General features: G+C 38.9%; 1 protein-coding gene across 9 annotated transcripts in view; it reads left to right on the top strand.

The window, feature by feature from the left end:
* The window catches only part of PSD3 (pleckstrin and Sec7 domain containing 3), a 720,908-nt gene that overhangs the window by 657,408 nt on the left and 44,681 nt on the right, over positions 1-18,819 (top strand). For all 9 annotated transcript variants that reach the window (XM_017867267.1, XM_017867272.1, XM_017867266.1 and 6 more), the window contains one exon: positions 16,412-16,569. In XM_017867267.1, coding sequence (XP_017722756.1) covers positions 16,412-16,569 — 158 coding nt within the window. The remainder of the gene's footprint in view (positions 1-16,411; positions 16,570-18,819) is intronic.

Raw genomic sequence — 18,819 nt, 5'->3', positions numbered from 1 at the left:
TCTTCTGGTGCTGAGGCATGCCAGCTTCAGGGAGGCGCTGATGTGGGTAACATGAAATCGCTCTTGTTACCTGTTTCGGTGTGGGTTTCTTGGCTTTGTGCTCTCCTGGGGTGCTACAACCTCTTAACTGGATTTTGGCATTCTCTTAGTAGGTATTCTGGTCCATAAATCATTGATTACTCAGTATTTTTATGGGCGGATGAGAGCTGGGACTTCCTGTTCTGCTGTCTTGCTAACATCACTCCCAGGAAAGGATTGTTTAAATCTATGTGGAATCATAATGTAACACAGTTTTGGCATCTTATTCTTTTCATTCTGTATATTGTCGTAAACAGTTTCTTATTAAAAGGTTTTTGGAAACATGTTTGGTTTTCATCAATCTGATATTTTATGACGGTGAAATGATACGTAATTATGGTTTTATTTCTTCTGTCCCTAGATCATTTATAAACATACTCATTTTTAAATGCTTGTAGATTTTTTGTTAAATAGATTTGTCATAATTTAACCTTTTCCCCACTTTCAGACATACTTTTTTTTAGTTTTACATTCATAAATAACACTACACACACACACACACACACACACACACGTGCACATATCTCTTTATTTTCTGAAGATTCCTAGGGGTGTCATGGGGCACATGGTAGGAACTGTTTACAGTTCTGAAAACATTTTTCTATATTGCCTCTAGAAAGATTATACCTAATTTGATTCCTTACAGAAGTTTGTGACAACATGTCTGTTTTCAGTATATTATTGACATATGGATATTCAGAGGAAAGGATCTGAAAGGATTCATTTTGAACTTTTCGTTTTTGGTGTTTGTCCACAAACACGTCCTTCCACGCTTTACACACTGCTGTAGTTGCCTTTCCACACCTGTGTTTCTCTGGAAAAGAGGCCTCCCCTTTGATTTACCATCCACAGTACTGAATCAGATGGTGACCCCTCATAGTATGCACACTTGCACCGCTGAGATGATCAACTGCTTTGGAATGAAGATTGGGAAGGAATACATTTGATTTACTGTTATTTTAAATGTTTCAAAATATTACAGTAATGCCATACATAAGATTGAAAGAATTACTCTTTTTTAAAACTAGCCTTCCTTAGTCTACCCATATCTTTATTTAAAGGACTTTAACTATACTTCAACTATACTGTATCTTTTTTCCTTTTGTTTGTTGTTGTTGTTGTTGTTTTGTTTGCTTGTTTGTTTTTGTTCTTTACAAAAGTTTATTCTTAAATGTTCAACAGGTTCCAACACAGCACTTCATTTTAGCTGTAGGTGGCAAAAGATATTATGGCAGGGAATACAGAGGCTTAAGAATGGAAGGCAAGGGTCACCATCACCTCAGACACAAAGAACAACTTACTTTTGGCCAGATTTCTTAAATCAACCTTTTGGGCAGGGGACCCTTGCCCACAGCCTTTGCTTTCAGCTCCTCGAATGTCTTTGTCTTTTCTTTTTGTTTCTGCTTGGAAGCCTTTTCCTCCTCATTCATCTCCTTGGCTCATTTTAGGACTGCTTCTTGCCACTTTCATGGCTGGATCTGGTGCCTCCCACCCCTTCTTCAGACCCTGCCACTGGAAACCTGTATCTTTCATTAACATTTTGCATATTACCAGAGCAACTTTGTAAACAACACTTTCATAATTATTTTTGGTTTTTTGTTTTTTTTTATCTGAACTGTTTTCAAGTGTCCAAATTAGGAAGGACCATATCTAACACAAACCCTTTTGTCATCTTCCTTTTGTAATACATCAGGTAAGGAATATTGGAGCATGGAATGCTTCACCTTGGACCATGATCTCTTTGTGGGAAAATAGCCTTTGTAGAAAGAAGTGTGGAGTTATCTGAAACCTAAAGATCACAAAGTAAACGATTTGCCGCATCCTTCTAAGATTCTCACATTACTTTGCGGGTCATGACAAGGGAGAAATGGAGGCAGTTGTTGATACTTGGAGATTATCCATGCTCTTAGGTGGCAGGATATCTTGTATTGTCTTTATTTTCCTGTGGAGTCGGCACAGCTTCTAGTTTATAAGTCAGCTACTCTGCCCTCTGCCAGATCAGCGTGTGTGTGCATGCTGGGGCCACACCGGTCCTTTTAGCTGTCTTTGTCTCTGCAAGGAAGAACCCTTTGAAATTAAATTTCACATATCACAGCTGTTACCCCAGCATAAATTCCATCCTCTTGGCTCACTTCTTTATTTTGTCTAAAATCTCTGTAAGGGGCATAGCTGCCTTTGGCAAAACCATTTCTCTGAATACCTAGCCACCAGATTTCCACCCACTCCGTCTCAGGGTGGGCCTGGGAAGAGAAGACTATTCTCACATTCAACATTTGAGAGGAGTGACGCAAAGGAAGATGCTGTTTCAGAGTTACCAGCTCTTTCTACATCACTGTCCTCTTCCTCACATAAACGTATTGGGAGTCTGAGTCATCAAGATAGAGAATGGGTTAGTATTGACAAGGGAACGACTTAGTAAACTTTGAAACCTCAGCATCAGCTTGGATTAGAGCTCCAAGAAGGATGCTTCTCTGGAGTTGCGATAGCTCTGGAGTGTGGCAAATGTGCATGTGGAGAAAGTTGGGTGAAATTGCTTTTCTAAAGAGAAAAGCCTGGCACTAAGGAAATGATACATTTATGAAGAGTGAAAAGTAGAATCATGGGCTATTGTTCAGATTGCTATTTCAGTTAAATCATAAGAATGCTAGCATAGCTGTAAACTATCTATTTATGATGAGAATAAGCCTGCGAAAGGGTGGCCATGTTTGATAACCAGTCTCCACTCTCTTCTTCTTGTTGTTAATGCTCTTTTTTAAAAATCAGAACTAATATCTGTTCCTAGAAACTTTGCACACATCCTAGAGACTAATTCATCAATCAATGGAAACTTCGCCTTCACAGTTCTGGGTCTTGTATAGCTGTATCTACCTGATTGTGTAGTTTCTACCTGATTCTGTAGTTTCTTCCTAATTTGTAAAACTAAAAATTAAAAAGGTGGGTAGACTGTACAAGAAGGAAGACCTTATGGACATCAGCATCTGGAAATGCCACTCCCTGTTAGGTTAATAGGGTACTGCCCACTGCTGAGGAGAACTTTGCCTCAGAGCGTCCTTTGGAGTATTGAGCCATCCACCTACCTCAAGCAAGAGTTTGAGGTAGTTAAACTTCTTCCCCTTGCCCAGATTGTAGCATATGTTAAGGGCTAATCCTGGTGATGTGTGCATCCTACAGTGGGTTACTAATGTCCCACTGCTAGTTAATCCTTCCCCCTAGCTGGAAGCCTAACCTACCAGCACGTGATAGCAGATGCTACACAAAAAGTAAATTGTATGATTGCAAGCTGGTTTGGGGTTTACACAGTTTGGGTTTTATATCCTGCCAAAGCTATTTATCACATCAGGTACTGTGCAAAATTCTAGGCTTCCGAAGATGACTAAGATACAATCCCTGCCTACATAGAGCTCACTAAGCAGGAGGAAAACAGATAAACTGAGCATTCAGTAAGCAATGAGATGAATTAATAGAGGTGTGGAAAAATCTTACTGAAGAAGGCCACCTAAGCATACTTACAAAGGTCAGAGGATGCATCCCTGAGGAATTAACATGACTTGAACTGATGCCTGAAGGATGAGCGGGAGTTTGCCAGGCAGGCAGGTGAGAAAAAACATTTTAGCCAGAGAAGGGTGAAAATAGCAGATTTGAGAGAATGTGGCATATTCAAAGAATGGCAAACTACTTTTTACATTTGCATTATAGGCTAGAGGGGGAGTAGCAAGCAGTAGAAAGATGATGAAAAAATATGTTTCAAATGATGAAGATATCATGAAAATTAAAGAGGTGGTATCACAATGTCTTAAACTTTCCCTTTTACAAAAGAAGCTGTTTTCTTCCCTCAAGGAATTTCAAGCTCTTTGAGTCAGAGGTCACTGCCACTCCCACCTATACTCAGGTACTCAAAGGACTTAGATGGCATAGTGTCCCCATTGCTAAGCAGCCCTCCTCACAGAACTTGTGTGGGGCATGTGCCCTACGAGTGCCATATTGTTCTCCCCTGTGTGCTCTTAGGATGCCAGTATTTACACTCCTAGGATTCTGGTATAGCAGAAATGTCTCTCCTTCTTCTTCTTCCCTTCTTCAGCCAGTCCCCTTGGGTGAGGAGAGAGGAGAAAAAGCCCTGGCCCGAAGTTCGTGTAATTCAGTTTGACAAATGCTCACTCATTTAGCCTGTTATGTAACAGGGGCTTTGCCAGAGATGGGGATGCAAAGATCCCAGGATCCAGCCTCTGTCCTTAAGGGCTTCACTAGCACACTCAGGTTCTACTTCCATTCTCTCTTTCTCCACACTTTTCTACTCCATATACATTTCTCAGCATCAAGGATTCCTGACCGAGGGCTTCCAGTTAACTTCCCTCCTGAGTGCCCTCCATTTTCCCTCTGCAGCTGCCAGTGTCTTGGCCTTCGGGATAAATGAGGGGGTAGCATTGCCTGAAACAGAAGGAAACAGGGCCTCTGCTTCCCTGTTTAAATGAATCAAACTGGTCTTCGAAAGAAATCATAATGCCTGGCAATTCCAACCATTCCAGAAGTCCATAATGGCTGGCTTTAATGACCACTTTCCTTTGACTGTAAACACATATATACCACACCCATACACAAACCACCCCCTCAGCCACTGGAATAACATTCTCTTTAGGGCCTCATTTCATTATCAATTGCTCATCAGTTACTTTAAGGCTTTCACCAAGACTTCTCAACTATATAATAGCGTATAATGATTTTTACCCATATAGAGCAGTTCAAGAATAATTGAATTCGCATTTCCTCATTACAAGTAGAGAGTAATAGTAAAGGCTTTCCCCGTCCAAAACACAAATAAACCAAAAAAGTCACAATAGTCGTCAGAAGGAAAACTAGGCACAGCGGAAATTACACAGGAGTGCCAAGTCCTCATGGTCTCCATTCGCTCAACCTCCTTCCTCTTTCACTACTCCCGTCCCAGCCAAAGTGGCCCTTCAGTGCTCTTCCAAAAGAACAGTCACACATTGAAGACTATGAAGAGTCATACTCCAGGAAGTAGACATGCCTTGTCAAACTCCAAGTCTGTCACTTAACTAATTGCTGATTTGGAGCAGTTAATTATCCTCTCCGAGCCTCAACTCATTTATCTATAAAATGAGGGGAAATGATGTTGCATGGTTGATATAAAGAAATGATTAAATACATGAAAACACCTGTTGCACATTAGGTTAACAGTAAATATTGGTTCCCTTCCTGATGACTCTTACAAGAAACGAGAGGATTTTTTCTTTTAGTCCTTTCCTGATTCTTACTCATCTCATAAGGAATAAAGTGTCTTGTGTGACTGGGCACAGTGGCTCACACCTGTCATCCTAGCACTTTGGGAGGCTGAGGTGGGTAGATTGCTTAAGCCCAAGAGTTCAAGACCAGCCTGGGCAACATGGCAAAACCCCATCTCTACAAAAAATACAAATATTAGCCAGACATGGTGGTGCTTGCCTGTGGTCCCAGCTACTTAGGACGCTGAGGCAGGAGGATTGATTGAGTCCGGGAGGCAGAGGTTGCAGTAAGTCAAGACTGGGTCATTGCACTCCAGCCGGGGTGACAGAGTGTGACCTTGTCTCAAAAATAAAATAAAAATAAAGTGACCGGCTTTATTCCGACCTTATTTTCCTGCCTTTTCACACTCTTCCTACAACAGTTTGTGCAAGAAATGGTTAAGAGTTAAGCCATCTCAGCCATCCAAATAAGGGCCTGTAGTTTCCCTGATACCTTTAAGGAAAAATAAGTAATTTCTTCTGCCTTTGTTTCTACTTCAGATCGGAGACAAATGCCTCCATAAATCCTCCTAGCACTAGTGCTAGGCAAGGCAGAGGGCTTTGTGTTCTGGAGCTAGAGGTGCAGCATAAACACTGGTCAAAAATACCCTATCACCGCTATTCCTCATTCCTTTAGACATTAATTATGTATATGACATGACTTCTGCATACTTGGCTTCTAGTTGGAGGAATTTTACCAAAGATCAGGCACATGCCTCCTCTCCCTCTCTCTCCCACCACCTTAACCCTGGAGACTTTGATACTCCCTTTATGAAGAAATAAGCCATAGACTCTGTATACACATTCCATATGGCAAAAACATGAAACAAATACAAGGAGCCCCCCACCTTGTTGAAGAGACATTTAAGAGCCATATTCCTGTATTAAAGAAAGCCCACATAGCCCTGCAGATCATTTCTGTATATCTCATATCTAAAAGAATAACCACTCCAAGATCAGAGCATTATACATCACAAATGTAGGAAATGACTTGGCAGATTGCCTGAACCAGCTTGCTTCATTGGCCATTTAGCCAGAAATAAGACTGGTTTGTTAGTGTAATAGTTTGTAGGTTACTTCTTGCATCTGAGCTTCACAACCTTATAGGAGGATACTGTTCCCATTTTTTAAATTGAAAGCCTGGCATTCTAAAGTTGATTAATCTACTCAGTATTGTAAGGATGGTGCTAGCCAAGCTAGTATTTTTTCCGTTAGTCTCTTCTTGAGTAAATATGAACGCTCTAGTGTGAGACCCTTGTAATTATTGAAAGTTTAAAATGCTGTTGTGGGGAGAGGTCTCTAACTGTTACGGCTTCGCCCAGATTCAACTAACTTGGCCACTGCACAGCAACTGTGCGTTAACCTTCCTTTCAGCTTCTGACTTGAGTAAAGACTGATGGGTTTGCCCTCTCTCTGATTGCACTTCGCTGACTCCAGCCACTCTTTCACTGGAATATGAGACTTTCCACGCTTTCACTGCAATATGAGACTTTCCACGCTTTCACTGGAATGTGAGACTTTCCACGCTTTCACTGCAATATGAGACTTTCTACACTTTCACTGCAATATGAGACTTTCCACTCTTTCACTGGAATATGAGACTTTCCACTCTTTCACTGGAATATGTCTTGTAGCTTCTATTATTTGAGTAAGTAAACTTTGAGATTTTCTAACATAGACCTTTCTCAGGTCTGTTGTTCCCAGAAACCATGAAATATGTGGAAGTGTTGGCATCCTGTTTTATATCTCTCAGATTGACACTTAAAGTGTGGCTTAAGTATCCAATATCGGCTGAACTTTGGTTAGTAAACTACCTTTCTGATACAGAGGGCCATAAATTTACGTAGGAAGTAAGTCAATCATGAGTGCATGTATAAGATTAGGACTTTGCCCGCTTTTTAGAATGTTGTACACTAGAGATGTGATTGTGAGCAAGGTGCAGTGCCCAAAGGAGCTCTCTTCTTTATTCTGAAGAAATTAACAAATAAAAGGCCAATTCAGTGCAATTTGAGAAATACTGCAAAGAGAGGAGGGTGCTATGGAAACACATCTGGAAGGACACTTAACATGAGCAAGAGAGGGGAAGATCATGAAAGAGTTCACGAAGAAAGTAGTATTTAACCCCACACTTAAAAACACAAATAGATGTTAGTCATATAAGGGAACTCAGAGACAAAGCTGTGTGGATACTTAGATGTGATATAGCGTGTATGGGGAAGTACAGGTTCAGTGGTGTTTGGGGTGGAAGAGCCTAGAAAACCATGTTAAAGAGTTGAGACTTTATCTTAGAGCAGTTGGAGCTATCACATGTATTAAATGGGGAGTGGCATGATTATTTTACTTGTTTTTTTTGAAACTAGGTGTCACTCTGTTAACCAAGCTGGAGTGCAATGGCAGGGTCTCGGCTCACTGCAGCCTTGATCCCACCCAAGATCAAGCAGTCCTCCAACTTCAGCCCCCTGAGTAGCTGGGACCACAGGTGTGCACCACCACACCTGGCTAATTTTTCTATTATTTGTACAGATGTGGTCTCACTTTGTTACCCAGGCTGGTCTTGAATTCCTCAACTTAAGCGATCCTCCTGCCTTGGTCTCCCAAAGTGCAGGGATTATAGGCATGAGCCACCACCCACAGCATCCATATTTATATTTTAAAAAGATCAGTCTGGGCCGGATGCAGTGGCTCATGCCTGTAATCCCAGCATTTTGGGAGGCCAAGGCAGGTGGATCGTGAAGTCAGGAGTTCAAGACCAGCCTGACCAACATGGTGAAACTCCATCTCTACTAAAAATACAAAAATTAGTCAGGTACAGTGGCATGTGCCTATAGTCCTAGCTTCTCAGGAGGCTGAGGCAGGAGAATTGCTTGAACCTGGGAGGCGGAGGTTGCAGTGAGCCGAGATCTCGCCGCTGCACTCCAGCCTGGGTGACAGAGCGAAACTCTGTCTCGAAAAAAAAAAAAAAAGAAAAAGAAAAAAAAAGATCAGTCTGGCTGCAGGATGGAGAATGACTTGGAAACAGGTTCTATCAAAGACATGGAGACCAGATTAACTTGAACGAGAACAGGGATAAGATGGAGGGAGAAACATAGTTCTACTTGGAGACTTTAGTTTGAGGTGTTGAATTCAGGGTGTGTGAAATAATAAATGGATGTGTCCAGTAAGCAATTACGCATACTCTGATCTGGAGCCAATCAAGGGGCCAGAAATGCAGATCTGAACAGTCAGTAACAATGAGTTGATAATTTAAGCCATGCAAGTAGATGATGTCACTCCAAGAGTGAGGAGAAGATGGAGGACAGAGCCAATGGACCAGATGCTCATATGTGCCCTAGGAAGAAGAGACAGGGGAGGAGCCTGTGTGATGTGGCCAGACAGGAAGAAAACTAAGCCAGAGAGAAAACTGGTACCACAGACGTTAAGAAATGTTTGAAATGTGCCCTGTCATGAAAAGGTAAGATAAGGAATTGGAGAGTGTCGTGTGAATTCAGCAAGTAGGACGTTGTCGATAAAGCAGTTTCAGTGTGGTGGTGAGTGTGGAAGGCCGATTGGAGAGTTGAGGATGCAGAGGCAGAGAGGACATAGACAACTACTCTCGAGAAGCTCGCCCAGAAGTTTCCAGTTTGATCCACTCCACTCCTCTTTTTCTCATATTCCCCTTCCTGTGACTTTTGAAAGTAACAAGTCCCCAGCGTCTGTCTCATTTCCATTGAATCTCTTTTCTTTCCTGTTATTGATTTAACTCTAAAGTAAAATAAGTCCTTGTCTTCGTTCCTTTCCCCCAGACAGTTTCTTACATTATCCAGAACTCTTGTTTTGCTTCTCCAGGTTACACACAATCTGCCTCATCACCATTTGCCTCATTTTCCTTTCTGGCCCCTTCCTTAATGTTACTTAGTCACGTTTGCCTTTCACTTTCAAGCAAAGAGTAAATCCACAGAGCATAACGATAGTAATGTCAGATCCCTTTACAAAATGTCATGTTGGGAGCTATGTGAGAAATAAACATAGCATCTAGTCCCTGAAAACACTCGTCCTGACAGTGTGGATGAGAAGACCAGTATTATGCAATGAATGGCTAGTGGACTCTTAAAATCATCTCGTGAAAAAGCACCAGTTAACCTGATACAAACCAAGTGTATAGGTGAGGGAGGGTTGGAGAAAACACAGGGTAAATGGAATAAATTTGGGTGAATAATTCTTTCTAGTTTCTGTAACTCTCTGAGATAGAGCTCGTGATATACAGCACCAGTACAGGGGATGATTTAAATATTTGCACATTTCAAAACTGTTCCAGAGTCTAGGTATCAGTCATGATCTGGCATAATAGAACATTTATGGTGCAGTGCTCTTGTCTGTTCTATAGCTAAGTAAGAACACACTCCTATCTGCGTTTTCTCTCGTACTTTCCATGCCCCTGAGCCCAAGAGTACCTAAAAAATGTATGCCCTATTGGTAGTTAATTATTACTATAGGAATGTAAAGTGTTCATGGAAGAAAAGACAAATATTATTTTAATGTAATACTCATAGTTCATATGTGCTTTAAAAATTAGAAATTGCTATGAATTGAGTGTGCGTTTTAATTGACATTAAAGTGATGAAATTCCTGTTGGTTCTGATGATCCATCATTGTTGACATTTGGATAGTAACTTCTTATTCACTTTGTTACAGAGTGAGTCATCTGCTAGCCAAGTGCTTTGACAAGCCTTTGCTATGATACAGCTTCAGAAGTTCTCTCTCAGTTTCTGTCATGGGCTTTGTGTCTGTCCCTGCCAGTCTCTGCTTCTCTCTTGAAAGTATTTTTGTAAGGCTTGTGATGTTATTCTTGTTCCAGTTCTGGTTGTTACAAAACTGAACTGCCCTAGAGATGATTGATGGAATGGTTAAGAGCGATGGGTGTAGGTGGCTGGTTAGTGCATGACAGTGAATTACTTAGAGTTCACCTCTTGATGATTGCAGTCTGCAGACCAGGCTCTCAAGAATCTCTAATGTTTTTTATCTTTAGAGTCTCAGAAACAACTGTTAAAACCTGAATTTCTTTACCTTTACCATATCTTTAGAAGTGAAAAATCAGTTCATTATCTAAAATGTACATTTGCTGTCACAGATTAGGAACTGTGTCCTTGGTGCAGAATCATCTTTATTCTTTGGCTTACTCGGAAGAGAGATTTTGTTCCAGCTCCCTATACGTGGTTTTTGGTTTTTGTGTTTTGTTTTGGGGAGTTGTTTGTTTGTTTTGAGACGGAGTCTCGCTCTGTTGCCCAGGCTGGACTGCAGTGGTGCAATCTCAGCTCATTGCAAGCTCCGCCTCCCGGGTTCACACCATTCTCCTGCCTCAGCCTCCCGAGTAGCTGGGAATACAGGCACCCACCACCACGCCCGGCTAATTTTTTTGTATTTTTTAGTAGAGACGGGGTTTCACCATGTTAGCCAGGATGGTCTCGATCTCCTGACCTCATGATCCGCCCGCCTCGGCCTCCCAAAGTGCTGGGATTACAGGCGTGGGCCACCGTGCCCGGCATGTTTGTTTTTTGACACAGATTCACACTCTTTCACCCGGGCTGGAATGCAGTGGTGTGATCACAGTTCACTGCAGCTTTGACCTCCCAGGCTCAACCAATAGGTTTTTTAAAAGTTTAATTGGAAGAGCAGTTCTTGCAGTGTTGGTCGCATCAGGGTAGGGCTTGGTTCAGGCACAGAAGGAAGCCACTGAAGAGTCAAGGCCTCCCAGACTGTGATGACAGCAACCAGTCCGGAGCTGATGTGCCCAAGACTGTGGCACTCAGAGCAGGCCCATCTCTGTCCTGGTCTCCTGTTGCCCCTTCTGCTTCTTGTGAGCTCGTGGCGTTTTTATTTCCTTTTGTGAAACTGCTGGTTCTGTGCTCTTTTACGTGTTGAAACAGCTATTAGGACGAAGCTGAATGATTTTTAGAAGACACTTAATCAGACATACTTAGCATTTTTTAAAAAAGATAGTCATCAAATTATGAAAACGTTTTAATGCCATTTTCAAAACCATGAATTAATAGACAATTTAGGACCCAGCTTCCTTTAATTAATAACATTTTTATTTATTTCCACGTAGCTCCAAGTAACAATGTGGTCTCCTTTTCCCTTTTTATGTTCTCTCAGTGGAAATCAAGACCATTTCAACTTTGTTGAAAATTGTTTTAATTACATGTAGCTATTTTACCTATTTAATGAGGCATGAAGTAAATAATATGTTGAAAACTGGAGTCTTGAATATGGTTTTTAAATTGACAAGAATTTTAATTACAATTTGGTCATTTTCCAAATTGTAGTTTATATTACCTGAAAGTACAGTTTTTCAGACATCAGACTTGATGCCAATTTTTTTTGTACATATGTAGATGATTTTTATGTTAGTGTGTTAAGATTCAACTTCACAAGAGGTTTAATTAACAAGCTTCTTAGGGAAACAGAACTTTATTTCATGCTTTAAATAAATTTAAAATAAATAGCATTGTGAAAGCACATTCTTGGTGCTTATTGGGATGGTGGAGCGATCCAATGAATCCTATTACATAAAACGATGTAGATTGCAGGGAACACGAGAGAGTAACATGTTTTTAGTCATCATTTTCACCCCTCATTTATTTGAGAAAATGGATAGTAATTAGATGTCGTGGAGCATTTTCTTTTCTTACAGAAAATTTCTTGATTGGATTTATCTTGCTCACTCTTTCACATTTAGTTTGCACAGCAAATAGTCCTTGTTTTGAAGTGATTTGATTACAGTAATTTATCCCTTATTTCTTCCTTCCCAATTCTACCATTTAAACACTGTCTTCTCTTTCAGTGAAAAATAAAGATGTCAGAATGAACTTGGTAGGATAAAGTCATTTTTTTAATCCAACTGTCAGCCATAATGTTACCACTCTACTCTTGGTTTTTGCTGTGTGTGTGTGTGTGTGTGTGTTTGTGTGTGTGTGTGTAGAGTTGGAGCTTTATTTTTCTAGTAGGAATTCAATATGCTGAAAATATTTTAAAGTTTGTATTTTGCCTTTTTAAGAAAAAATGGTAAAATTGTATTATCAACTAGAAAAGTGGAAGCTTCTTAGACTTAAAATTTTTCAACTTCAGTTTAGCCCTAATTAAATAGATCCTGTCTTCCACTGATGCCCTGTGTAGCATTTTCCTTCCAATGTAAGGTAATCTGGCAGTGTATATTAGAGTTTTGGAAACTACCTTGGAATAGAGTCCTCTTTTAAAATAATTGTACAGTTCTTCCAAAGTGACAATTACTGTTAGCTTTTTCCTAGGTCTGTAATAAATGTTGCGTTAAACATTTTTTTTTTTTTTTTTTTGCATTTTTAAGAGCAGTCTAAGAATGTCATCCTTTGAGCTTGGTTTTAAATGAAGATATCAGCAGATAATATACTCGAAGAATATTTATAGTGGCTCCAAATGAGACAGTCTAAGTCATTCAATAGTAATAGCTACCAATTGGTTTTGTATTTCGTATTCACCTATAGCAGTTTGTTAGACATTGTGATATAAATGTGGGGTTGAAACCATCCCAACGGTTACATAGAAGGGCATGCAGAACAGAGGATAGCGAAGTAATGACCAGAGAGGTAGGAGAGAAACCAGAAGAATATTGTGGCAAAAAGCCAAGGAAGAATTTCAAAAATCAGGAAGATGTAAAAGAATTGTAGGTTGGCACTGGATGCAACCATAGCTGGAAATCTTAAATCTGTCTTAGCTACAGTTTGCGCAAGTATGTTTATTACTTTTGTCAGCAATTATCAACCCAAGTAATGATCACATAAGGGAGAATAAGGGTGGGACTTTTTAGTTTCAGACTGGATGCATAAGAAAAGTAAGGCATAGCCTAGCAAAAAATCCTGAATTCTAAGATTAAAGGAAAACCTGTATGTGATTCCTAAGAGAAAAAACAAGAAAAAGAGAAAATAATCGGATTGGCATTGGACTTGTACTAAACCGGAAGCTAGAAGGTGGTAGAATAGCATCTCCAGACGATAAGTAAAACAAGTGAAGAAGCCTGCAGCCTCATGTTCTATATCCAGTTCTATACCTATCAAAGAAATGAAAGATACTTGAGGATAAGAATAAAACGGTATACCACCTACCTAAAGAAAATACTTGAGGGAAGAGAAAATAGCAAAGGTATGAGAGGAGAGAGGTCAAGATGGAAAAAAGAAAGAAGCAGGTGAGCAGGGAAACACAGATGCAGTTAAATATATGAGGGGAGACTCAGAATGTATAATCTAAATTCAAAATAAGGTTTCTTGAAACAGAAAATGCATAACACGATAATTTTAGTAAGATTGCAGAACAAAACATTTTTCAAAGTCTTGTTGATGTGGGTGAGGAATAGATAAATAGAGCATTTTCTTAAAAGAAAGACTTTTTAAAATTTTCATCTTATATGACTAAGCATTTAACAGGATAAAGAAGAACATTTTAAGTAATAAGTGGCACATGGTTATAAGGAAGGTGATAGTTATAAACCTAAATGCACCAGACAACATAGCAACTAAAATATACATTAAAAAAGCTATCAGAAATGCAACAAGAACTTGAAGTGGAAATGGTTAATATACTTGTCTGAAGGGGATAAACTAGTAGCAAAAATGCTGTAAGGGCAGAGGAACTGAGTCAGTAAACTTGAATATAAATACACATTCATCCCTCAAAGAATAAATGTTTTCTATGCTTAGGCAACATTAACAAAAATCAAACATGTGATTGGCCACAAGAAAACCTTACCAAATTTGGGAAAATAGATTTTCTAGACCATATTCTCTGGTCATAAACCAATAAAATTAGGAATATATAATAATATGTAACTAAAACTTTGCCTTAAATTTGAGAAACACATTCTTTGATGTTGCTAAGATTAAAGAAGGGATAAAAATTAAAACTACAAACTATCTAGAAAGCATTGAAAAAATACTCTTAATTCCCGAACTCTGCTGTGTAGTGTAACCCATACTCAGAGGAAAAATTGTAACCTTAAATTCTTTCTTAACCAAAGGAGAAATACGGAAAATAAAAGAACTAGGTAATCATCTTAAGAAATCCAAACAACAATAAAATATTAATTCAAAGAAAATAGGGAAGAGGAATTAAGATAAAAGCTTAAATCATGGACCTAGAATATAAAAAAACGGTACACACAAATTTCTAGGCTAACCTTTGTGCAAACTCAATCATTTGTGTGTTAGGGGATCAGAATGCATGGAAATGGAGGTGGCATATAAATTCCCTAAAGTGATTTTGGCCCTCATCATTTATCCTCATTCCAGTTATTTACCTACCTCATGTTTTTGTCTGGAATCTAAGTTATACCACATGGAGAGCCAGGTATGCAGGGTTCTGTTATAGCATAATTATAAGGCTGGAGGGGTTTTGTAGTCATGCTACCTCTAGTTGAAATTCCTACTCTAATGAAAATTTCCCTGGAAGGAGATTTGTGACTATTTGGAATGCTAAATTACTGAGAAAAATCTCATTTAAAAGACGACAAGACAGATCTTAAAACGTAACTAGATTACAGTTTTATGAATTACTGGGAATTGTGTAACAGATGCATATAAATATCTTGTATTTAATTTTTTAAATTCTCCTTTATTCATCATACCACTCTAGAAGACTGTCATTGTCAATAGCAGTTCTTAACCTCGGAGGCTTAATAAAGTAGGACTTGTTGCAATCCCAAAGTAACAGTTTTGTCATTTAATATTATAAATGTGGATAATCTTTATATTACAGCTGGTATTTACATCTTATTGTAGAGGGAAAACCTTTGCCTCACAGCATTGTCACATTCAAGATTTTTTTTGACTCCGTTTGAATTGATGGCAGTAGTACGTTTGAACTACTTGTTTTGTGGAGGGGATAAATGAAAAGGAGGGGAATTATGGAGGACTATCATTGTTTTTCTGAAAATTGGTAAAAGCAGACTGATAAGAAATCAGACAATATCTTTCTTTAGGCTTTTACTGCTAATTAGAAGATGATGTGGTGTGTGTGTTTGGGGGTACATGTGTGTGTTTTGCAGAAGAAATGCAAGTTTAGCGTCATATCTTGTTTTTGATAAAATATGGGAAGGAGGAAGGGGGTCCTTAAACTCTAGAAAATATCTAACAGTTTGTAGCATATGCGTTTACCTATTTTTCAATTTTATGATAACAAGCTAAGCTTTCACCTGATTATTAAATTTTCCTCTTTTCTTTCAGGAGAAGAGCTGGAGTAATCATTTTACTTTACTATTCATTTTTCTTTTGATAGTATAAGTCTAAACAGGCTAGTCACAGTGGCTCACGTCTGTAATCCCAGCACTTTGGGAGGCCCAGGCAGGTGGATCACCTAGGTCAGGAGTTTGAGACCTGCGTGGCCAATATTGTGGAACCATGTCTCTACTAAAAGTACAAAATTAGCTGGGCGTGGTGACACATGCCTGTAATTCCAGCTACTTGGGAGGGTGTGGCAGGAGAATCACTTAAACCTGGGAGGCAGAGGATGCGGTTAGCCGAGATCGTACCATTGCACTCCAGCCTGGGCAACAAGAGTAAATCTCTATCTCACCAAAAAAAAAAAAAAAAAAATTAGTCTAAACAGAAAGTAACAGGTAGTATCTTTAGAGCAAGGAGCACAATGGCATTGTTTTTACCCTCTGTATAATTATGTTGACAGTTATCTGTAAGGTGTTGCTTTTATCCATTTAATCCTGAAACCAAATCACACTGTTGGTCCAAGTCTCATTTCTGTTCACTGTAAAATGTGTACGATAGATATTGCTGCCTTTGGCCTTACTTAGCTATTTACCTCAATTATTATATATCAGTTTTTTAAAAATGCCTCTTGGGTAGATGTATTTTCTCATTCTCAGCAATTTTTTCAAACAACATGATGTTCTATAGCATTTATAAGGTTGTTTTTAATCACCACTCATTTCATTTTTTTCATTCACTTGAATTTTCTAAAAACTTTTTTTTAGTTTTGCTTTTAAAATTTAAGTTGAAATCTGATCGTGATTTTGCGTTTATTTTCTTTGTATCCATCTATAGGACGAATACAAGCCAGAAAAGGCCTTGTCTGAAGAGGACTTGAAAAACGCTGTGAGTGTGCACCACGCATTGGCATCCAAGGCCACGGACTATGAGAAGAAACCAAACGTGTTTAAACTTAAAACTGCCGACTGGAGGGTCTTGCTTTTTCAAACTCAGTATGTTTTGTTGGCTTTTATTTGATTTTGTGTTTTAGTTCACTTAGCACCACTTTATACCAAGTAATAAAATCAAGCTCTGCATGGGAAATTTTTTGAGTTGGAATCAAAGTCATGAACTGCTTTCATTAGCGAGGTAACTGCCCAAGAAGATTAGAATTAAAAAAAAAAAAAAAAAGAAACCCAGGATTTACATTTTTGTCTGTTACAAAGTAGCCCTTTGACTTTTAGTCAGTCGCTTACCATCTCTAGAATTCAGTGTCCTCATCAATAAAATATGAGGGTTTTAGTAGACAAGTTCTATCGCAAAATGAGTAAAACAGACCTGGATAACACCATTTCTCTAGCTCTTTCTCCTACCACATAGTTTAACCTCTGAACCTCAGCTCATCATTCTTGTAGGGGATAATGTTTATCTTACAGAGTTCTAGTGAGGAGTCCTTGAGATAAGTGTATATAATACCTCACACAGTGCTTGGCACATAGGAACTGTTCAATAAATGTAAATGTTTAATTTATTTTTTTGTTTCCCTTCTGAGCTCTAATAGTCCATGATTATACTAGAAGGAAAAGATGTCATTCTACTGTGAGCAAGGAAATGGGATGAATTGCCAGTTTTAGGAGGAAGTTGTAAGGAAACAAGTTGCCCTGAGTTTTTGAGTGTAGGAATGGGACGGTTAACATCACGCAGGGACCCATAGCTGGATGTAAAATTGCAGCTATTAGGCATAAAGAAACTTTCAAATTATTCTATTCCCTGATTTCTTAAATCAGAAATACCAGATGTAATAACTCAGGAGATCTAATTACTTTGGACAGAATTGATGCAAAAAACAGTCCATTGAAATAATAATGGAGCCAGAGAGATCAGCCTAGAGAGGGTGCCGTGAGGAGCTGACATTTAGTGTGGTCACAGGTTAGTTAGTGTGATTTCTCTCAGAGTAATTGATGAAGGAAATGACTTTGGGATTTTTTTTTACTTTTTATTTATTGATTATGTGTATGGTAGATAATCTGTCCTGATTCATGATCATTTCTACCATTCATTTATGAGTTTACAAATATTTATTAACTGCTGTGAATCATGGGTTTTCTGGATATAATGACACATAAATTAAAAATATCACATCAGATGATTTTCACCTCCTCTCAGGTTGGTTTTTTAAACAGTCTTATTGAGGTATGCTTTACATACCATAAAATATCACCAGTTTGAAACGTGCATTTCAGTGATTTTTTGGCATATTTACAGAATGGCTCAGCCATCACCACAATCCAGTTTTGAAACATTTCCATCACCAAAGAGATCCCCATGTACATTTTGTAATCATTTCCATTCTCACCTCCAGCCCCAGGCACCCACTAATCTACTTTTGGCCTCTATACTATTGCCTTTACTGGACAATTCATACAAACAGACTAATATATTATGTGGTCTTTTGTGTCTGGCTTCTTTTATGTAACATAAAACTTTGAAAGTTTATCCATATTGTAGTGTGTGTCAGTACTTTATTGCTAAATACTATTCAGTTGTGTGCATTTACCACATTTTGCTTATGCATTTACTGGACAATTTGGGTTGTTTCCCTTTTCTGACTCTTAGGAATGATGATGCTATAAACACTAACATACAAATCTTTGCGTATCTGTATGTTTTCTTTTGAGATGGAGTCTCGCTTTGCCACCCTAGCCTGGAGTGCAGTGTTGTGATCTCTGTTCACTGTAACCTCCACCTCCCAGGTACAAGCGATTCTCCTGCCTCAGCCTCCCAGGTAGCTGGGACTAAAAGTGCCCACCACCACGCCCAGCTAATTTTTGTATTTTTAGTAGAGATGGACTTTCACCATGTTGGCCAGGCTGGTCTTGAACTCCTGACCTCAGGTTATCTGCCCACTCGGCTTCCCAAAGTGCTGGGATTTCAGGCATGAGCCACCACGTCCGATGTTTCTATATGTTTTTATTTGTCTTGGATAGCTACTTAGGAGTAGAATTGCTGGGTCGTATGATAAATGCATAGTTAACTTTCGAAGAACCTGTCAAACTGTTTTCCAAAGTAGATAAATCCTTTTACCTTACGTCTACCAATACATTCCTCAGTTAGATTTTAAAATTAAACAGTACAATTAAAAGAGAGGAGTAAATTTTATAATTAATTTTTGGCCTAGCCTCATATCAAACAAAGTAAGAGTTTAATAAATATTTATTGTCAAGTGTTACTCGTTTTTCCCTTCTATTTCCTAGGGAGAGAAT

This window comes from Rhinopithecus bieti, unplaced genomic scaffold (genome assembly GCF_001698545.2).
Source record: "Rhinopithecus bieti isolate Rb0 unplaced genomic scaffold, ASM169854v2 scaffold_2888, whole genome shotgun sequence".
Classification (NCBI taxonomy): Eukaryota; Metazoa; Chordata; class Mammalia; order Primates; family Cercopithecidae; genus Rhinopithecus; species Rhinopithecus bieti.
The sequence above is the reverse complement of the archived record's forward strand: the minus strand, read 5'-3'. Positions and strand labels throughout refer to the sequence as shown.